Raw genomic sequence first — 23,695 nt, 5'->3', positions numbered from 1 at the left:
AGTCTTTGCTGTGGGGCACACATTAATTTAGTGGACGTTTTATGACCACATTCTGATCGATAGCACATTTAGATGGAGCGTGGGGCCTTGGGTCTGGACTTAATTGTTCTCTGTGCTTCTCATCACTTCAGAATGCATTTAAAAAATCTTTCCATTCAAAGGTTACGCTTAATTGCCCTCCATGTGTGGCGAGGTAAGAGATTAAAAGTTTGCTAGCATTGCAGGGAGCAAACACATTTATAATATTTGTCTGAGTAAAGTTTGGGAGGAGCATTTTCAATTTCAGGGAGAACAATAAGTGGTACCTTTTTTTTATGATTATTGTTGTACACTTATCGGGGCTCTTCAACACACACGGTCAGAACCCAAAGCTAAAATGTGTTTGTTTATTTTATGAAGAGCAACACATGACATGTGCCTCAATCACAAACTCCGAGGGTGGTTATGTGCAGCCATTGTGAGCAATACTGCATGAGAAACAACAGGATGAACTCCCACTGCCCACTGTAGAATTTAATTAACAACAGTGGGGACTCTTTGCACCTGTAAAAATCAGCCTTCCCCAACTCTCTGGGTTTACCCTCTTTGATTTCACGTGCTGGAGCCCTGCAGGTCTGATAATCACAACTGTGTGCGTGTGTGTGGCCTTTTTTGTTTTTGCTTTTTGAGTTTATTAACAGATGCCGTGAGCCGATGAAGAAATTAAATGAAAGCACAGTAACAGCGGCTGGTTTGACGCAAAAAGGCAGTGTTTTATTTGGGCACGAGGTTCTTTGAGAGCATTGTTCCGAACATTTAATTTAGGTGGGTTAATGTTGATGGATGGAAGTCGTGGAGCAACAATTATCAGGCTTTTGAATCAATTAAAAAAAAAAAACACACAGATCAGGACACGATGAAGCACAATCGTCAAACAAACAAACAAGCAAACAAAACCCACACAAAAACAGCAACAACTGAAAAAACTTAAACAAGTTCTAAGTAATAGTGCCAGATGATCCTCCATTCATTCTGACTAAATCTACTGAGTGTAACAAATAAATGTGAATGTGTCCTACCAAACTTGTAGCAAAAAACAAACAAATAGCATCTCTTTCTCAAAATGTTTAATCTTCCAAGGTCAGACAGTGATAGATCTCTACCCTGAATCTATTCAAATAAGCTAGTTACATTAAAATACCTTAAAACATTAATCAGCATGAATAAAAACCAGTAATTTTACTGCATTTATAATTTAGATTCCAACAAACTACTGAAAGAGCTACTGTATAGAAATGGAGCTGCCCGACCCAACAGACTGCCTGCAGCTTGCTGTATCACGCAGTCAGCCTCTGAGAAGTGTTTAAGCTTTAACTAAACTCCAATCTTCTCATTTAAACACTACGCATTAGCCTCGAGTGCCCTGGTGGGGGTGAACTGTTACACACAAAGACACACTGACACACCCAGAGAAAAGTAGAATAAAAAAAGAGATGACTAACCTAACCCACCTGAGCTCGGCTCACAGGGATCAATGTCCTCGTCATCGCTTGGACACTCGGCTGATGCCACCAGCAAGTCGTCAGTTGTCTGAAAAGAGAGAATTACACAGAGGAGTGGTGAGGGCACGGAATACTTAGCTGCATCTATGGGCTGAGAGGACTCCCACTCAAGTTAGGTTAGGTTAAAGAGAGCCAGGCAGTTGAGATGTGAATACAAGTGGCTAAACTAAACTTTTGGACTGGTGAAATCATCTGTCAACACAGGCACGAGCTCCCCGGCGCTGTAGCAGCTGCTACGCTGCTTTCCAGGAAGCGCTGTCTTTACATAAATGAGATCAGATTATTGGGGAACAGTGGGGGCTGAAGTTCACGGCACAACTGTCGACTCACATGCTCAATTTGCTTTTCATTGTGTAGCTTTGCATAGCACTTCAAGCGATTGCTGAGAGCCATCACAAAACACCTCTGACATTTAGAGGACAACCAGCCATGAAAGCTTAAAAAACAAAAAGGACATTGGAAAACAAAAGCCAGCTCAACACAGGCTTAAATCAATATTTTCTTCTTCTTTCTTTCAAAGCAATTCAGTATCTCTTTTTACAAAATAAGGATCCAAAATAAACCAAATCGTGGCATCTGCTGCCACATCGACTCTTATATCAAATCCATTTCAGACTGCTTTCAGCGCACTTCCTCACCTGCCAAACACGATACATTTTACCGTCCAGGAAAATGGGAAAGGGCAAACAATAGACCAGAAAAAAAGTACACTGTAAAACATTATACTGCAATGTTCTTTTATAGTCTTGCTTCAGGCCATTTGATCAGCTCGGCGTTAAAGGTCATTTCATTTAGGCATGGCGGCGTCTTCAGGGCCAGGTTAGATTTTTTTCTTTGTGGTGTGCTGCTAAGCAGAAAAACCTTCTCTTTTATATGTGGCATTACATCCTCACTTATCCTTTTTGGACTAATAATTTTAAGCCTTTAAGTGTACTTCCTAACAAGCCTTACTTTGTTCATACTGCAGGGGTTTGCATGTGTGACGGTGACAAACCAGACAAAGGAAAAAAAATGGGCAAGGAATGAATCAGGGTCCTAAAAATGAAGACAGACTTTGGCTTTTATCAAATTTGCTCTCTTATTTCACCGATGTTCTAATGCGCATTCAAAATATTTCGGCAAGTTGGATTAGTATCGACTCATGTTAAGGAAATTAAAGGTGATGTCATTTTGCTTAACATCCATTAGGCCGCGCATAATGTGATTCTATTGCGACTGTAACATCGTTTTGACATTCTGAACATGGACCAACATCATCTTTACATAATAGACCCGGAAATGATAGATCAAACCCATTAAGGAAGTTGTGGCGGAGGGCTGCTTTTGGTGCATCTGTGTTGGGTGAGGCCCGGGGAAGCCGTCCAAATGTAAATTTAATTTGCTGCGCATGAGGCTGATATACAGTGTCGGCCATCCAGATGGCAAAACCGCCGGATCCTGGAGTGCCACATCCATCACTTCAGCCTTGTGATTTGTTTTTCCTGGCGGGAGATCTTGACACTCTGCACTCACTGGCAGAGGTACGGGAATCAAGGAATCAATACTGCCTCTCTCTTCCCACCTCACCACTCTCTTTCTCTACTGCTCACATCCTTTTTTCTCCTTTCGCTCTGTCCTTTAGGTTTATTTGAAACCAAGGAGGAGGAAGCGATGTAATGTGGGTGTACTAGATGTAGGTTAACTCCCCATAGGATAACCTAAGCGGAGGTGTATGCCCGTTCATATTTATACGTCTCTGTCTCCTCATTCAGGCTAGAAGGATATAAAAAGGGGGCTTAAACTACATCATGACAATGAAATCCACAAAAACACAAAATCGTTTAGATTTCCATTACAAACTAATCTTAAAGACAGAAAGTCAGTTTTTTGATGACATGGTGTCTTTTGTTTTGTTTGTGACTTTTTGGGCATGTCACTAAAGGGTTTGCAAATGAACAAAGTCTGATTTAGACTTAAAAATAAAAAACTGACCCTCCAAGGACAGCCAGGAGGATGTATAAGCCACGTCCATTTTTTTTTTTCAATGAATCTTGTGTGTGCTGGATGTGACGTATGGCTCTGAATCAAAACTGAAATAAATTCACATGTTACTGAGCATCAGTCTGCCATCCCGGATTAGTGTGTAGGTCAACATTTTGATGTGGTCATGACCTGGTTGAAATCCAATAACATTAGCAATTTATGGTGTCTTCCACCAATGCTTGCCTTCTTTTTCACCCGTGACAATTCAACATGGGCTATGTGAGAGGCTTACATGCAATTTAGCCACTGTGATGAAAACTGACAGGTAGCCTGGCTGAGAAGCCAAAAAAACCCCAAACTGAAATGTCAGTATTTTATTTTATTTGTTCCCATATCTATGGATATGGGTGTCCTTGTGATTATTTTGACCATTCGAGGATTTTGAGTTCAAAATAACGCTACTGTGGGTTTCCTCGTCGAAATGGCATCTTTGTCTGAAGATTTCTAGAAACACTGTGGGCTTCAGGAAGGGTTTCATTAGCTCAGGAGTGTCAGGTGTACTGATGCAAACAGCATCATGCCCAAAGGAAAGATGCCCCAATAGATAAGCGTATAAACAAGATGTGCCTGTAGTTCACTTTATGAAGGTACTTCTAAAATGCTAAAAGCAAAGGCTCGGGGCTTGGAAGGCATCATTAATCTAGCGGTAAAGTGCTGAAGCCACGGTGAACCTACAGCACAGCTCATTTATCTGCCTCTGCTCAGAGCAGCAGAGCGCACACTTCTATGAGATGTACTAAGAAAACCTGGGGAGACAGTTGGGACCACGAAAAACACAAAAAGAGGAAGAAAGAGAAACACTGTCAAGAGAAACCTGCCTGTAGTGTTCATACCAAAGTGTATGAAAATGTTGATCGTTTGTAAGTGCAGTGCCATTTCCACTGCCTTAGGTGCCGCTGGGAGTTTTATACACAAATACATCTCGCTAAAGCTTTCAGAGAAGTAAAGCTATCGACTGACCTTGGCTCACGCACTGATTGAACCATCAAAGAGGATGCGGACCAGGAAATTCCAAACTGACTCAGGTGCCTTCTTTAGCAGTGTCATGCCGGTTTTCGATCTTTGAGGATTGATAACGGTCCACCTTAATGAGATGTCCAAGCCAAGCCGTGCTCTGCATGTGCTTTCTAAAGCTTGGTCAGCAGTCTTGTTCCGCAGGACCTCTAGTTATTTACAACCACACAAACACTAACTTTTTCTGTTCCTTCAACTTCACTATGGTGTATAATCCCAATCTCTAAAAACTACTATATGGAGTAGGTTGCCTTTCATTTGTACACATCTAAATTGAATTCCCGTTTTCTCCCTCTTAATCCCAGCCTGTGTGGAGAGAAAGAGAGGGTGGGAGGGATGGAGGGGAGGGCTGCTCTTCAGGGAGGCTGCTGTGTGCTGCTGCCCCAGTGCTGGAGAGCAAGAGACACCTTCTCTGTGATAACCTGTCGGCACGTCTCGAGGGAGAGCTGCGGGTTTTCACATTGTTTTCTTTCTGGTCTAATTTGATGAATGCTCTCTGGCACACAACATGTCTCTTTGGAGACAAGCTGAAAGTCAGAAGGACACTGAAGGCATCTGAAGGGTTTATCCAAAGCATGCCTCCGCTGTCCTGGTAATGTATTCCACTGAGGATGCTGCTGTTTTCTGTTCCCTTTCTGTTTTTCAGTATTTTCTCCAGTAACTTTTTTTTCTTCCCATTATAAGCTCGTGTTTTGCAAATCTTTCTCTCTCCCTTTTGTTTTTTACATATAGTCTGTTGCAAAAATAAACCTGATATTTGTTACTGAGTGTCCGTAATCTGTTGCTTATTAAGATCTGGTCTTAATCCAAATACTTTCTTTTTTCACCCCAGAATGCCAAAAACAAATTTCTATCTTGATTAAAATATCACAGAGAAAACATTGCTTTGCTACACATAATCATTGCACACAAAAGCTTTGCTGTTTGTTAAACTGCACAGAAACCTGCAGATTTTCCCTCATAACTAATCTTCGCCTACATCTGTTCCTTCATGCTCATATTGCATGCGATCCATTAGATGCAAGCAACCTACTGAATAACAGTTCCCATGGGCTGTCACTATTTTCAGATAAGACCATACAAGAAAGAAACCACTGACAGCAGAGGTGGATTGTGTGAAATTCTCTCTACCCGACAATACTTCTAGTTTTTGTCATACTACTTAATAAGAACACTTTATTCTAATCCAGTCTTTTATCCCAACAAAGTAGGTTTTAATATTTTTCAGATTAGAATAAATTGAGCTTCATATTTTGAGAACATCAGTATAATGCAAAACATGAATTTCATATTTTTTAACCTTCACTTAGTTGAAATATAAAAAGACTACCACAATATTTTTTCATGAAACTGCAGGATGATTTTTTTCTTCATATTTTCAGTCAAATCAGCGGCTTGGTACCAAACTGTTAAAGAGGGGGGGGGGGTCTCTTAGGGGTGACATGCTTTATCCCATCCCCCTTCAACAACCATTGGAGGATTTCCAATGACATCTCAGTAGGAAAACTCCCCAAAGGAGCCCCACTTGGGAAGCTTTGCAAAGCACACCAGCTGTTTTATGAGCATTCTTGTGAGGCATTGACATTTGATGTTATCCCTTGCTTTTTAAATACATAGACGTACTCACTTGTTGTGACTTACATGCAAGAGAAGCACACAGGGAATAATAGCACAGCAGTCAGATTGTTCTTCTTGCCATTGTAATTATTATTATTTTTATTTTGACTGCTACCATACCATACTTATTGCTCATACCACACTTATTTCTTTCAGTTGTGACATCTACTAATAACTTTGAATAATCATACCAAGGTTTTCTACTTGATGAATCTGGCATTATTAAGGTTCAAATTGCATTTCATTTCCCAAAAATAAAATAAAAAACACTGAAGAACCACTGAGTTAAATACAGGGAGTGCAGAATTATTAGGCAAGTTGTATTTTTGAGGAATAATTTTATTATTGAACAACAACCATGTTCTCAATGAACCCAAAAAACTCATTAATGTCAAAGCTGAATGTTTTTGGAAGTAGTTTTTAGTTTGTTTTTAGTTTTAGCTATTTTAGGGGGATATCTATGTGTGCAGGTGACTATTACTGTGCATAATTATTAGGCAACTTAACAAAAAACAAATATATACCCATTTCAATTATTTATTTTTACCAGTGACACCAATATAACATCTCCACATTGACAAATATACATTTCTGATATTCAAAAACAAAACAAAAACAAATCAGCGACCAATATAGCCACCTTTCTTTGCAAGGACACTCAAAAGCCTGCCATCCATGGATTCTGTCAGTGTTTTGATCTGTTCACCATCAACATTGCGTGCAGCAGCAACCACAGCCTCCCAGACACTGTTCAGAGAGGTGTACTGTTTTCCCTCCTTGTAAATCTCACATTTGATGGTGGACCACAGGTTCCATTAGTTTTTCTTCTTTTATACCCTTTCTTGCCAGCCACGCTGTGGAGTACTTGGACGCGTGTGATGGAGCATTGTCCTGCATGAAAATCATGTTTTTCTTGAAGGATGCAGACTTCTTCCTGTACCACTGCTTGAAGAAGGTGTCTTCCAGAAACTGGCAGTAGGACTGGGAGTTGAGCTTGACTCCATCCTCAACCCGAAAAGGCCCCACAAGCTCATCTTTGATGATACCAGCCCAAACCAGTACTCCACCTCCACCTTGCTGGCGTCTGAGTCGGACTGGAGCTCTCTGCCCTTTACCAATCCAGCCACGGGCCCATCAAGACTCACTCTCATTTCATCAGTCCATAAAACCTTAGAAAAACCAGTCTTGAGATATTTCTTGGCCCAGTCTTGACGTTTCAGCTTGTGTGTCTTGTTCAGTGGTGGTCGTCTTTCAGCCTTTCTTACCTTGGCCATGTCTCTGAGTATCGCACACCTTGTGCTTTTGGGCACTCCAGTGACGTTGCAGCTCTGAAATATGGCCAAACTGGTGGCAAGTGGCATCTTGGCAGCTGCACGCTTGACTTTTCTCAGTTCATGGGCAGTTATTTTGCGCCTTGGTTTTTCCACACGCTTCTTAAATTAAATTAGATTAGATTTTGAAAATTTAAAGCCTGTTTTTAAGGCTACATCGTGCTACCTGGTGGCTAGCTACAGAGCTATTGCAAGGCTAATAAATTATTCTCAGCAAAAATTCCTGTAGCATCATGTAGCAGGAAGTAGACTCCAAAAAAAGACCAAATTTCAGTCAAAGAACATCTGAGGTGAGCCCATCAACAGCACGAGATTAATACACTGCTGCAGGTGATGGATTACTCAAAATAAAAAAAGTTAATTTCATAACATTAATGTCCACACTGAACTCACAGTCGACCCAAAAGTGACTGTTTTATGAATATATATATCTGAATATGTACTGTGAGCCCATAGGCTGTAGCATACACCGTGTGGTTTTTAAAACCTGCTTAACTGCACATGAATAGTGCTAATAAAAAGCCAGAGAAGCCAAGAATGATCACAAACTACTTTTTTTGGGGGGGCGGGGGATTAAATGTATAGTTAAATAAGATCAAACACAAAGCATCACACAATGTTTAAAAGACGAAAGCCTCAATCAGTACAGTAGACACTTTACCCCCGGGCCACAGACCAGTACCAGTCCATGAGTCATTTGGTACTGGGCCGCGAGAGTTGAGGCTCGGGTGTGAAATTTATGGTTTTCAGGGTTTTTATCGGTTTTCAGCATTTTTTTTTTTAATCATTTTTTATCATTAACTCGGTTTCCCTGGGTCTTTTTTTCTTCTTTTTTTGGTACTGGTACTGGTTTTTATTTTGTTGTATTTATCCGCGACACCGTAAAGGCCGGACATAAATTGTCGGACATAAATTGGTCGGTGGTGCATAAAAGGTTTTGGGACCTCTCTAGTGTATACAAACAAAAAGCGTATCCTAAAGAATCTGAAATCAGTATTGTCTGCATGATCCTGCTCACAACAATGTGCAATTATTTCCCGTGCTCACGCTGACATGCTTTACACTGACAATGGCCTGCTAGGGTCCATAACTGGCCAGAGTTGTTGTGTGCACAGACTAATTGGGAGGAGTTTGTTGTCCTAAGCTTCAGTCTTGCAGCAACACATCATTAGTGGCGCAGTGAAAGAGGCGGAAGAAGGCGACGGGACAGCAGATAGAAAGGCCTCGTAGTTAGAAATGGGATGAAGAAATTACTCCCCATTCTTACATTGAGCCCAACGCACCTAAAGGCTCAGTTGTTCAAAACTACACAGTATAAAACTCAAGTAATGGCTAGTACTCTTTGTGATCCAGGCACATACTCTGTATTTACCCATGGCAGATATCACACTGCAGCAGCAGGTCTTATCAGAACGCCTGATGACATCCAAGTATCTAACTTAGCACCCTGGAACTAGGTCGATGTTGATGAATAATTTAGTCCCAGATGCTCAATAGATTCCAACTGAATAATGAAGGCGTGTGGGCCTCTCAGACTGTGAGTTCAGCTCAGTGTATTGCCTGGCCTTCGCCCACACTCATCCTACTGCTGGCCTGCCAAGCTGTCAACCTCGTGGACTCGCACAGATACAGACTCGCAAGGCTGAAAGACAATGGAATGGCATTATCACTATTGCAGCTGTGCAGCAAACACTGGTGGGATAGGTACTGTATAAATTCTGAACACCGTGTTCCTGACATCTTGATCTTTAACAGCTATTTAAGAAAGGCGCTGACACAAGGGTTACATGGTGATGCCACAGTTTGCCACCGTGCCTCACAGTACAGTGATGAACAAAAGAGAACAAATACCTAAGGAAAAAGTGAGCTGTTTATCGATATACAAAATGGATATAAAAATATACAATTCATTAAAGTTTTTAGGCAAAAGTTAATTTTAAAAATATATCCCATCCTCATAATTTTATGCTAAACAAAACCGGCCTTAAAAGCAATTCTGACTTTTTTAACATCACCTAATTTAATGAACACAGAATCAAAGCGTCACATCGTGTAATTGTTCAAAGTGATAAGCAGTAAATCGAGACTTTATGCAATGGCTTTCATAATTCTTTTAAATGTGAACAAGATTTGTAAAGAAAAAAAATCACCTTACAGGACTTTTTAACTATGGCTTTGATTTGTTGTATATTCCATAATGTAAAAAATGGCCGTGGTGGTAAGCTGCATGTCTTTCCTTGCTCTGTTTTGAGACGCTGTGCATTTCTGAGAGAAAGGCTTTGCTTTACTTAAAACGGAGCAGCTGCTGCTGCAACTGGACCTCGGGCTGAGTAAGGGAGTGTCATTAAAAAAAGAGTGGTCAGAGGCTCTCCCGTCTCCTCCCCTGGTACCCACATGTTCCTGTCTTGCCATACATCTTCCTCAAGGCTTACAACGCTGCATCCCAGACAACTGAACAAGATGCTGGGAGGCAGCTTCACCCTCCTGGTGCATCCACCGCGTGCAGTGTGGAAACACGAGTACAGCGTCACACGGAGACGTGCACATATTCTCAGTTAAGATGAACTCGGAATGGGGATTTAAAAACTTTTATTTGGTTATTATTAAGGCATGCATGTTAGTGTTCTCATTGCATAAGGACAGTCAGGGGGGATGGACATATTTAGCTACTAGAAAAGCAATGAATAAGCGAGCAGTGGCAGGTGAACTTGGAGTTCGGTCAATAGAACTACAACAGCTTCTGCTGTGTAAAACACAGGCTGCATTTACGAGAGTGATGTGCAGGAACACGAAGGAGCTAATGCGTAAAGTGTAAAGGTGTACAGTACAAGACAGTGTAGATATGAAGTAATTACAGAGCTGCTTTAAAATGTACACGTGCATCTGCCCTCATTAAACATACTGCCTCTCAGGGACCCGAGAACACTGCGGTGAGATGACTCCTTTTAATGTGGCTGCTCGAAGGCACCGCTTTGTAGATATTCCTCAAGCCCCCCCACACCCCCCCTCCCCCCAAGGACCCCGTTCTGCTTATTTCCCAGAAACAGTCATCTGCACGGCCCTCAGAACTTACCGCAGCGCGTGATATGGCTCAGCCACCAAAAAGAACCAGGAAAGTTGTGGCTGCGTGGGAGGAGACATGAAGTCCATTTCCCAGTCAGCGTCTGCGTCACACTCTCACCATGTCAGTCACTGACTCAGAGTGAACCATGTGTGACTGGTGCCTAATTCATCCCCCCCCCAGACAACATCAGACATCCTGCACGACGTACGATAAACAGTTGATATTTTGATTCCAATTAAACATGGTGCTTGTTTTTTTATTACTGGAGACGTATAAATAATGTGCACACAATATGGACGGATGCCTGTAGTCAACTCACAGCGCTGAGAGAGCGCATATTGAGCTGCTGCCATGTAGTAGACAGCTCCGAGCCGATTACACGGGAGAAGGCTGGATGCCTTCTGTTAGCTACATGCTCTAAATGATAAAATCTTAATATGATATTCATAAGACACTATCTGCTGCTATCTGCCTCCTACGCTCCCCCCTCATGTTCTCTCATTTCTTCTTTCTCTTGCCTATGCATAAACAGAGCTCCATAGAAGTATATTACATGGTTGACTTTGTGCCTCCCCCTTATCCTTGCTTTCACACTTCTCAGATAAATGAAATCTGTCTGCACTGAAGCATTTTTCCCTCTGGATGCCCTGATATTTTCGTTATCTGAAATCGAATCTGGAGCTCTGTGCGTGCCTCTACCTCGCCTTGGTAGTAATCTGGCCTGAGAGCAGGGAACTGCCCAGGAGGAATATCATACACTAAGGATAAGCTGAGGAATAAGGGAAGCATAACAATTACCAGAGAATGGCTTGTAATCACGGTGCTTTCTATCTAAATGCTAACCACAAATGCTTGTGATTGTGGGGAACGTAGTTTGTTTCAATCCGAAGAGACCATACAATTCTTCATTTTCATATTTTCCTCAAAGTCTAAAAATAGATGGCAAAACTAAGCGTGTGCCTGTGCGTGTTTTGAGAAAGCGATTGCAGGAGTGGGAAGAGATACGCAGCTTGGCCACAAATCACTGCCTTCCTGACTTTACCTGCATCTTGACATGCAGTCCCAGTCCCTCGTGAGGTGACAGGAACAAATTTGTCATCCTAATATAGATGCCATCATTGCTGAGATGAATGTACTGAGGTCTAATTCCCAAGTGTAACGTTTGCAAAAACATGACATGAGGAAGGAGGAAGAGCAGCTTTGCCCTACAACAGCACACCAGGTCACCTGTAGCTCCCAGAGAGCATCACCATAATCTGATTCTTGTATTTCAGGTGGGGATTTGTCATTCACAAAGGGGTGAGCGCGAGCGCTACAAGCTAATGAGCGAGGCTCTGGTTCGGCACAAAGGAAACAAAAACCACACTGCAATAAAAATCAGGTGGAAATCGTTTATGAACTCTCTCAAGCACAATTGATTTTTCATCACTAATCCAACCCTGCAGCAATGCTGTTGTGCCAGAGTTCAGGACTGCAATTCATGGCTAGATTTTCTCTTAATAAATTATCAATTTTTTTTTTTACTTGACCTGTCATTTCCTGCAGCTCTCGGCTTGTAAAGACTTTATAGTTTGCACAATGACTGCACACAAAGGGGAACAAATATCTTGAGTCTATCAAAAGATATCATAGCGTAATGGAAATGTAAAAGCACTTCTGTGGTAGTTATTGCACTTTGTCGAGAACAACTCACACAGAACATCACATCTTCTTTTGTGCAGATTAAAACATCCAAGATTGGTTTTTTCCCCCCTCATTTATGGTATTTAGCTTTGAGTTTCTTTTACATACACAAGAGTATTATCAATCTTCTGATCTTACTCTCTCAAAGAAAACAAAATCTAGTTTTCAAAATGTTAAACTCTTACTTCAAATGAATTTACCTCCTTCCCGAACCAATTTCTCCATTCTCCATTGCCCTTTGTCTCATGTCCACTTGTGTGACAAGCTAAAAGGCTTTATCTGCAGGCATGCAGCGTTCTTTATTTTATTTCTGCAGCATCTGGAATTTGTTTTATCTTAATTTAATCTGGTAATGATATTACTTCATATTGTGTTCCAGTCCATCCCTAAACTGCCTTTATCGTACTTATCAAGTGCCAAGATGGCTGCTCCCTGAACACAGCTAGCCATCTTGAAATTGAAATGTATACATTATGATGCTAATCTAACGCTCGCTATAGCTGTAGACTCAATTACCAAACCGTTATCAAGTTTGAGGTACACTGCATTTGTTTTATACACCCGAAAGGAAAATTTACTGGCTTCATCCGAGGACAGAGGAAGCATGTGATTTCTCTTCGGTGAGAATGAAAATGTCAAATTTGACTAGCACTACTTGAATTCATTAATAAAGGAGCTTTTATGGATGCGCGAGCCAGTTTGTGCCGAACACTTTCTATTTGCTTTGCGTAAAATTACTTTTAAAAATAGAGGGAGCTCTGCATAGCTCGACGAGCAGTTGGCACAGAGCTCGTGTTCATGAATGTTAATGTAAACTAGCTGATCTCCGAATCTTGCAGGTGGAGGCAACACACTGTAGGACAAATTTGTCTCTTGTGTACAACAGTTTGCCTAGGACTATATTCTGTATACAAATCATAAAAGCAAAGGTCCTAAGAGACAACAATGTGGTCTATAAAACAAGCTGTAAAGCTGTCACAAGAGCCAGCCTTTAACAAACAACAGAGACGACATTCACACTGCGTAGGTTTCATTCTTGTCATCCAAACTGTCTTAGTGGAACAATCTGTATTTCTCAGCACTGCTGGCAGTTAGTGTGAAACCTGCAAAAGTAAACATGCTTTCTTTTTTTCAGTCCTTTAATAACGGCACGATGATAAACTTGGCTGAAACAACTTTAGAAAAAAAAACTAATTCCAAATAAATCATCAAAGGAAGACGCGACGTCCTGTCTCAGCTGGCTAATGTGACGATCGTCTTCCTGGTGCAGTCGAGCCTGTCTCTGCTGTCAGCTCTCGAATAACACAAGCATTCATCAAATCAAGCCAACACGTGTCGACAAGCTGGCATGTACCCCCGATAAGGTGGACTGGATCAGTGAGTCACATGGACTCTACAACACAATGTTGAAGGGCAGTTTCTATAATAGCCCCTGGTGAGCGTGAGATGATGGATATGGTCTGTTGCTGGGAGTGAACGTCACAGGGCTCGGGCCACTGCAGGTCCACGGCGTTACCTTCTGTGCCATCTGTCAGCACTGGGTGGGCACAAAACCATGATGGGGTCTGGGGCAGCGCACTCCAGGACCACCAAAAAACAACAGGCAACTGACTTTAGGGAGAAGGTGGGGGAGGTCAGGAACACAAACAAGTGCTGCAGAGGAGAGCTGTCCATCTCCACATCACGTGTTCAACCTAATTCTGCTCTCGTGAAATCATTGGAGTTGTATTATCCACTAGTGCTTTTCCTTTTATTCCATAGCAGGTGGTGGTAGCAGGATTTTTAATAAGATATAGAAAAGATAATAAACTTAGAAAAATCAATAGCGGACCTGTCAGTGAAGTAAGATCTTTGATACCTATTACTTTATCCTCAAGCTTATAGTATCTCGGTAGCATGACGGTCAATCCCATATATCTGCATTGCAGGGGAAATCTTATCCCGAGGATGTTTTCTTTCTCTGAATAATTGAACACAACCTTACAGGGCGCTGACACTCACACTAAACACTGCAGTATGTTTGTAGGTCCATGAGACAGTTTGGTTTAATATCTGGAATGAAATAAGACTCATCCAACATGGCTGCACTGTTGCTGAATAATCACTCTCGTTTATTAATGGAGAACATCCTCTGTTTCCTTAGTAACCTCTCAGTTCTCTATGCATGTGTCTGTTTTTCTAATTGAAAAGTGCACAAATGCAAAATTTAAGGGGGGAAAAGGGTTGGCTGGTTTTCATTTTACAATGAGATCTGCCTCTAGATGAGTTGAAGGAAACAGTTCCACTTGGTTAAGAAAGTGACAAACAATTCCCGATACAAATATGAAAAGGAAACTAGATAGAAAAAAATTTAATTATTTTACAAATCAGTAACTTCCCATTTGTTTCTACCCAGTCTCGAAATATCAATAAAAGAGAGAAACAGGCTCTGATTAGGTATATTGTGTGAAGATGTAATTACTTTTCATAAAGATTTAAAACTTCAATGAGCTGAATTTTTGTGAAAAAGTCATGCGTAATATCTATCTGATACTGTAATGATAATGCTTTATTTATATTTATATATGTATACGATCCATTGGCAGTGGATCCACATGTGTAGCATCCCTACATCTGTTTGAAGAAAAAGCTGCACGGATTTTTAAGTATCTGTTGTATGAATTTATTAGTGCTTAAAGAAATGTAGCTTAAAAAATAAATAATATCCCATGTTTGACAGCAGTGACATTAATTTTACAGTAGTTGCACTGTGAAAACCTGTCAATCAAAAGCAAACTTACTATGCTGTTGTCAGCGTGTGCTGCTCCGTAACTTGCGAGAGACAACTGATGACCTCATCCCTTTTAGAGAAGACGGCCAGGATAAAAAGCAAAAAGGCTGATTTCATAACAGGTAAATGGACCGATTACCTACTTTGACTATACAAATGTAATAATCTCTAAGTAAAGGCTCTGTTTTTACAGGCTCTGCTTTTTTTCTATTATTCTATTCCCACTTGTTGAGTGTGTTACTAAACCTTAACTTTAGCACTGCTTAAGAGGACATACCAAACTCAGTTTAAACATGTTATATTAAGTTATATTTATACAAATATATTCACGTTATAGTTACATACAAGTTATTCATGCTATGTAAAATGTAAAAGTGAAATTACATTACTCTAGTATTAGCAGCCTTACACTAGCTCCCCGTGCATTAGCGAATCTAATATAAAGTGGCACTGATTGTATTTAAAGTCATGAATGGACTTGCACCTGCAAATGTGGTAAATAAGTGCATCCATACACAATTTTGGATAGATCCTTAATGTCTGCTTCCCAATCTGTACAAAACCATTTTGTACTTGCGCTGTCGTTATTCTGAGACTCTGGAATAATCTCCCAAATGACCTGAGACAAGCATCAACTGTGACTGTCTTCAGGTCTAAGCTGAAGACAAAGCTTTTTTGTCAAGCTTTCAGAAACTGCTGATCTTTGAAACTCTATGTGGAGAGAATATTAGGAAAACTTTATTTATTTTTACTATTTATTGTTTGCTTGTATTGTATAGCACGTTGGTTTTAAGTGTGCTATATAAGTAAAATGGATTTACTATATGCCAGAATAGTTTGAATTTGTTATGGAAAGAAATGAAACAGCAACAGTAACATTATAGCAGTATATAGTGTTTTCATAGTGCAATGAAGTCTGTTTCAGTGTAATACAAGTCATGTTTTCCACTGAACAGTGAGCAGTAATCAAATTCTACACAGCTGCAATTCTTCTCTTAAGAAATGCTCAGACATGATGTTCCACCTCCGTCTTCTCCATCATAAGAACAGCAACTGTTTCTGTTTATGGGAAGCTCCAAGTGACCGCTTGTTATGGCTCTTGTTGTTTATTCTTTGTTATAAAAGACCAAAAAAAAGGAGTGGTAAGTGACCTAAAAAAGTTTAATTTTAATACTGGAGCCACATCAGCTTCATTAGTGCACTGAGAAAAAAAAAGGCGACACAGTGAAATACTCTTTCATCGCCGTTAACTGGACATTTATGATCTTAAACTGGGATGGGAGCTGTAACATGAAACTGTGCAATTGAACTACTGATGACAAATTTCAGACAATTGATTCAGAATGATACCCATATTAAGATTTATAAAGACTTATTCGAATTTATATAAAAAATGTGAAGGCAGTTATCATGTATCTCAAACTAAATGAAGACAGAAGAACAAGATTTAGCATCATTTGCAGGATAATTAAAGAAGCACAATCTCAATCAAACTCCAGACGTCTGTCTGAATAGGGACACATGCGTGATTAGTCTTAAATCTTGGCTTTAAAGACTTATTCTAGCCTCAATTTGTAAAACAATTATTCCTACCAATATAAACCACGCGGTGAGGTAGTATAAAACACAATAAAGACACATAGTGCAAGGATGTTAATTAAATAAAAGAAGGTGCAGACTGAGCAGTCATTGAGTAGTAAGTTACAGAAGATTTTTCACCGCAAGATTTTTGTGACACTAAGGTAATTATAGTGTGTTCTGTGAGAGTCAGCAAGGGAGGCAAGAAGGTAGCCAAACACCGCACTAAAGGTGTAGCAGTGCAGCATGTCAAATCTTCGATTATCCCTGAGAATTATAGCGAGGTCAGGTTTTGGCCCCTTGTCTCAGGGACCAAGATAAACAGAGCCACTATAAGCCAGTTCAGCTGGAACTGAACCATGTGCTGTGAGTGCAAATGAAATGGCCCACACAATGTGTTTTGAATGTTCCTCGCTTCCTCTGAATGGCCATTACACCCACCTCACCCAGGGTTAATTCAGAAATAGTGGGGGCAATTGGCTATTTGGTGGCAATGATGTGACATACTGGCCATTCATTCTCCCTAGGAACAGGCTATAATCTGCATTTCTTGATTTTTCACCAGCAACAAGCTATAAAACTGAAATTGTACAATGCAAAAAGGTTATGAAAGAAACATAGCAAGCGTGAAATGTCATATGACATCCAAAATTACTGCTATGTTTCTGTAAGGTTTTCCCATATCTGATATTAAAGGTCCCTAGAGCAGAAATTTAAATGACTTGAGCAATCCTGTGAGTTTTCTTTTAGCGCCATCATTAGGTAAAAGTTTTCATTTCTTTAGGGGAAAAGCTTAACATCTCCCGTATGGCCTGACACAAAATTAGTTCTTATAATCATGGATGCCAGACAGTGTGTCCTACTTATATTATTATGAACCTTTTACGTTTTCTCCATTTTCTAATGTATGCGAAAGGAAAAAACAAGCTTCAGAAAATTGAACCACCATATGTAAAACCAATAGAAAGAAACTAGAGGTTCTTTATACCAAACTGAAGGTCACATATGTGTAACATGGCTTTGAACTGTACATATTTCTGCTGGAAGATTGTGTCCTTGTGTCTCCCCTGCAGCCATTACCAACTCTGGAGGATGTTGCTGGAGGACAACATTGGTGGATGGTGGATGGCAGCCCCACACTAGGAAAGCTTCAGAGATTTATATACATATGCACTGGCCAGGGTTGATAATACAGAGCGGTGCAGGTGAGGATCCATCACTGTCACAAGCACTCAATGGCTCTGGTAGATAGCAGTATTTATCTTTTTGTTTCCCCCCTTTGTTCTTTTTTCTATTCTTTTCTTTTTGGAGCTGGTAGGTAAATAGCATTCAGTACTCAGTGGTTTGAATGAAGCATTAACTAAGTACGAATAATTATTTCTTATTTAAGATGCTGTTATATCCCAAACTGCCATCAGACATATTTAAATGTTTTTATTAAGGAGGAGATGATACTGAAAAGATCTAATTTACAAACACTGAGCAGTGCCTGACCACTGGCTGCTAGTTTTACCTTTAGACCTCTGTGTGTGGGCAGCTTGGAGTCAAAAGGACATCAGTACATATAAAAACATACGTGCACACACACACACACAATGTCTCTTTTTTTCAATTTACACAAAGTTCAGCTCTGTTCAGTAATTGGTGGAAAGGGTTAGGGGACTGAGTGGGACAAATATGAAGATGGATTTAAAATAGTTCAAATCTGACAAGTGAAAGCTGTGCCGTTGTTTGCGAAAGCTTACACAAGTTCATTACTGTTTAATTGGATGTTACCAGGCACCACTGCAGGGAGCAGACACTTTATCAAAACACGACAGTCCAGTGCTTACAATCAGCTCCCTTCCCCTCACAAGCCACAATCTGACACCCAAGCGTTTAATATCTTGGTCGGGGAAGCTCGTCAGATTGATCGTATGATCAAAATAAAAACAAGATCATATCTGGTTCTTTTGTACTGGAGTGGCCCTAAAATTTGTATTAATCCAATTATGTTTTAGGCAGATGTAAAATTTGTATCACAATTAAAATAACAATTCTGACTCATTAGCTTTTTTCCCATGGTGAACTTCTTTCCTGATTATGCCAGTGTGCTCTAAGACGATAATAGCCGTGTTAATAAAGCAAGTGTGGACACCCAGTGACTTGAGAAGAATGACTATAATGTAATGTTACCCATAAGTCAAGGCCTTCGGCATTCAATCACCATATAACCCCAGTCAAGCATTTTTGATAGGGCACCTGAGAAGACAGACCCTTTAAAATCATTATTATAATGACCACTAGCAGGATCTTCCCCCTAGGAAGTAACCAGGCCGAGGCAAGAAGACACACCCTAAGTCTGCAGAGCCGATGTCACTGAAAGGTTTCACTGTGCTTGAATTTTCACAACATGTGCACAGCAGGGCTGCATGGCCGAATACAGACATTCTGTTTATTAGGTAGGTATTGAGTATGAACGACCATATGAGGTAAGCATAAGACATTAATAATAATAATAATGGATACTTTATTGATCCCCATGGGGAAATTACTTGTTTTTTCTCTGCATTTGACCCATTCACTCAGTGAAGCAGTGGGCAGCCCACTAAGCAGGCGCCCGGGGAGCAGTGTGTAGGGACGGTACCTTGCTCAGGGGTACCTCAGGGTAGCCGTTAAGTGGATTCGAACCGCCGACCTTCCGATCATGGGGCGACCACTTTACCTACTGAGCTATCCCTGCCCTTTATAGTGACAAGACATTATAGTGATAACCCTAACCCTGTTGAGCTCTCTTGGAGAAAGTCAAAATACACTGTTTTCTTTCTTTTAGGAAAAAAAAAGTTAATAAATAGTTTTGACCATTAATTAGTTTAATTCACATCATTAAGCTGTAGCCATTTATTAATAATCCAGTCAAATAATAAAAGACTGGATGGATTGCACCATCCTAAGTTACATTATGAAGGCTATTGCTGCTACTTTCCTAAGAAATTTAGTGCTGTAGGTTGCAGCCACTTACAAATCTAACTACACTTTTTTTGTGGTTTGAGTCATCACTTCGCATCGCTAGGCATGTGTATAAAAGGTCTCAGATATGTTTTTCTTAATATTTTGGATCCAACTGCTCCTTTTGACAGTCTGGCCGGCATTTTCCAGAGCACCTTTTTCACCGAGGTTCAGTGGTTATAGCCTGATACTGCCACTGCCTGCGTTAGCCATTTTATATCCACTGGGACCTGCCATACTAAAAATGTATGTGTCCCAGTAATGTGAGGCTCTTAGGATATAAAAGCATTCGGTGAATTGCATTCGACATCAGAGGGGAGATGGAACAGCTGGACAATGAATAAATGCTGACTATTCAACAGAAAGGACAGTGAATGCACCATCTCTTTTTACTGTAGTGTCCTGAGACAGTAATGTCGTACCGCAGGAGCTCGCCATAGGAAGGCTGTCACATTGAATCAAACCGAACGCGTTGACATCTCCCAATGCACACATTTTTGCATGCCTCATTCATCTCTCCACCTACATCGCTGAACCGCTCTTTAGTTGACTTGACTATTTTCTTACTTCCAGTCCTTCTTTACCACCTTATAGGTGAGCTTGCAGCATAACACGATGATACAATGCCTGTCTCTAAATATGAATATGCATCACCACTAATCAACCTTAAGCCTTGCAGCCATACATACTGTATACTTTTAAAACAATAACAATAAGATGATCTGGACACTGCTCAACAATAATAACTATACATCTACTTTCCACAAGGTTAATTGTTATTGATAAAAACAGTAAAGCAGAATCCCATTAACAAAATAGCATAATGTCAGTTATCTATGTTTCCAGATGCCTTGCACATAATGCCTCTCTTTGTAATTTGCTATACTTCTAATTTGTCATGGTCCTTTAAATCACCTTTTTAAACTCCAGATGAAAAGGCCAAGGAAAAAAGGGGCATCCATCCTATCAAGGCTATTCCTTTCTGCCAATCTCTTGGTTCCTTGGTGGCAATTTATATCACCGCATGGAGCTGGGATATAATTATAGTCTATTGTCTGATATTTCACCTGCATTACATGCTATTGCAGCGGTTCAGGAACCATGCTGAGTCCGAGAGAAAGCCATTCCACGCGGATCAATATTTATGATTGTATTATTTGTCAGCAACTGCGGACCCTTGCACAAACTATTATGCCGGTCTCAGGTCAGAGAGAGTTAGGTGACAAGAGGTAATGTATAATCTTTACTGCGCTAAGTCGAAGGTAAGGTGCATGTTATCTGTAGGAGTCTGTCATTTCATAAAATGAGCAGTGGGTTTAGTAGTCTGCTAACGTTACAGAACAGCGTGATATTTTAATTTGCTGTTTGATTAAATATAGCTGATATTTCGCAGTAAAGAGCTTAATTTTGCTTTCACAGATGCATCAACGTTAAAGGTTAAAGGCGTTTTCACACTAATTTTTAGATGAAGACAACAATAGGCCTAATGTGAAAACTAATTAAATGGGTTTCTTTTTAACAATGAAAGTCATCACTGTTACACTGTGAAGGCACTCAGACGTTTTCTTTTAAAATAGACTGAGGCATGTGTCTATTAACTGTTGTCTCAGTGAAACTGTGAAGACAGACAAGTTATACAAAGAGGAATTAAAATCAAATCATTTGTGTGAAGATTTTTCAGTGAAGTTAAATCCACCACTCCTCGGGATGCTATGATCTCCCTGTACCCAACACGACTAATCCAAAAATTATTTTAAAATATATTTGTAACAGCTCTGATCTAAGGGATGTTTTAGCTTACAGCAGCTATGCATGCTTTTAATACATCTGACCCTCAAATTATTTGAAATTTTGACAATCACTTTAACTTTGCATGCATTCAGTTCATGTTCCACCCAACCCCCCTTTTCTTTTTTTGCTGTGAGCGTTTAATATAATGTAAAATGCCCAATTAATTTTGAAAACTATCACAGAGTAGCTTTGGCTCAGTTTAAGCACATTTCTCCAATTAGTGAGGTGAGGCTGGCTTTTGATTGTTTATACAACTTGAAACCGTCCCCTGGGTCACGCTGCTTCTAGTTTCGTTTTGTACCAACAAAACATGAAAGCATTTCCAACATTCCAGTCTTGTTTATGCTGTGAAAACGAAATACAGCCACTGCAACTCTTCCTTTTAATGACCTATATGAGAATATATAGTAACATGTATTGTCAATTAAGCAGGTCTTCCAGAATCACTGACATGGCTTTTAAATTCAGTCCAATTTAAAGGAGAAGACTTAAATTCCCAATTTACATTTTTAAAACATCTATAACACATGAGCAAAACTGGGCCCGTGGGACAGAATCCACCAGTTAGGGGCAGAGAGCTTTGCAAAACAGGCACACTCACACTTTCTTGCTTACATTAGGAAAATATACAGTACATAATTTGTGACAATAAATAGAGCAAATAGCTGTCTCTTAACTGTATATCATTCAATCCTAGACTGTGTCCATCTTAGGTTTTTTCATGTTAGTCCGTGTTTTGTTTTGCAGCTTGTGCATAATACTAATAATAGGATAAGACTTCTTGGGGATCCCCACAACATCAATCTGCTCAGCTTACAGCTAGGAAAACACAAGATGAAAAGGGCCACAGCTAGCCAACTGAAATTTCAAATTAAGAGTGAATGGATTGCCCTTTGATAAAATAATTACACAGTCGCACCAATCATTCACAAAATATACTTGGCAAGGTTGTAGAAAAAATACGAGTACTACACAACTAAGGTATAGTAAATATTATCCCAATTTGTTTATTTTATTTGGGTATACAGATCTGTACTCTAACTCAAGTATAAGCTAATGCACAAAGAATGCAGCGGTCATAAGAAAACACAAAACTATGTGAGTGAATTAAAATTCATAAATATGATGTGCATACTTGATGATGTGGATAGTGAGTGAAACAATGGTAAAAGTATTCTAAAAGGCATGACAGTTCATTTTTCAAGTGTTTTTCATTTCCAGTTCATGGCTGCTGATGTATTGTGAGGCGTTTAAAATGCAATGTCTTCTGTTTTTGGCAGAGACTATGCAAGAATGGTCTGATCACCACTCCATTGGATAGGACACATATTTCGCGTTGCATTGTTTAGTCCCACATTGTGACATCTGAGAAGTAATATGCTCCAGCAGATGCTGCACCACTCATGCAGGACCGATAAAGATGATGGAGGACCTCGATGATGGTTATCACTGTAACACAGACACACCTCATGGGGCCATATCTGATTGCAAACAGGAGCAATGCTCAACAGTGTGTTGCAGCTCCCAATTGTGAAACAATGTGCTTATTTTCCCTCAGTTTTTAGTGCGGAGGCCTCAAGGAGAAAAAAAACGCATGACGGGCGGAATAAAATGGAGCATTCTTCACGTGGCTGTCACGATGAAACGTACTATATTAATCCAGGATGCGCTTAACTTTCTATGCATTACTTTGCATTGAGAGCATTACAATAAGGATCAAACAGAGTATAGACATGGAAAAGAAGAGACTTGAAAAAGAATTATTTAAAAGAGATCTTACTTGCTGAGGCTCTCGTGGTGTTGTCAGCTTTACTCTCCTGCTGGACGCTGTGGTGGTGGTGATCTCCATGATGGATGTGGATGTCTCTGAGCGATTGGCTGTGGTACTTGACTGTGGGGTGATAGAGGAGGGTGACTCCCCCACAAGCCGCACACTGCCTTGGATCCTTATATTGGGATCCCCCTCTGCGGCCATGTTGAAGACCTTCAAGCCATTATAGTAGAGGCCTGAAAGCTGGCCCTGAAAGGATCGACTGCGATCTCGCTCCCAGCCCCCAATCTGTATAGTGGTTTGGCTGTTGAAGATTGTAAGCTGTCGCCCTGCGGGAAAACAATGTTACATATATACAAGAATGTTGAACTGTGGACTCGGCCACTTTTACAAAGCAAGATAAAAGAACAGAAAGACTGATTTTTTTGCCCAGTGGCTAATGAGAACAATAAATTACGGGTTGTAGAGCAAACCCTGTTAATTTATTGTAGTTAAACGATGAGATGCCTATGAAAAGAAAAACAT

At 40.3% G+C, this 23,695-nt stretch overlaps 1 protein-coding gene across 2 annotated transcripts in view; it reads right to left on the bottom strand.

Annotated features, from left to right (window-relative positions):
• The window catches only part of LOC146620121 (neurexin-1a-like), a 281,418-nt gene that overhangs the window by 12,303 nt on the left and 245,420 nt on the right, over positions 1-23,695 (bottom strand). For both annotated transcript variants that reach the window (XM_085368774.1, XM_085368773.1), the window contains 2 exons: positions 23,180-23,499; positions 1,482-1,569 (listed from right to left, as the gene is read on the bottom strand). In XM_085368774.1, the coding sequence (XP_085224900.1) occupies positions 1,482-1,569; positions 23,180-23,499 (408 nt within the window). The remainder of the gene's footprint in view (positions 1-1,481; positions 1,570-23,179; positions 23,500-23,695) is intronic.

Source organism: Diplotaxodon limnothrissa, linkage group LG13 (assembly GCF_057381915.1).
Source record: "Diplotaxodon limnothrissa isolate DT_005_m linkage group LG13, D_limnothrissa_male_GT1.1, whole genome shotgun sequence".
NCBI classification, from domain to species: domain Eukaryota; kingdom Metazoa; phylum Chordata; class Actinopteri; order Cichliformes; family Cichlidae; genus Diplotaxodon; species Diplotaxodon limnothrissa.
Note: the sequence above shows the minus strand (reverse complement) of the source record. Positions and strands in the feature narration are given on the sequence as shown.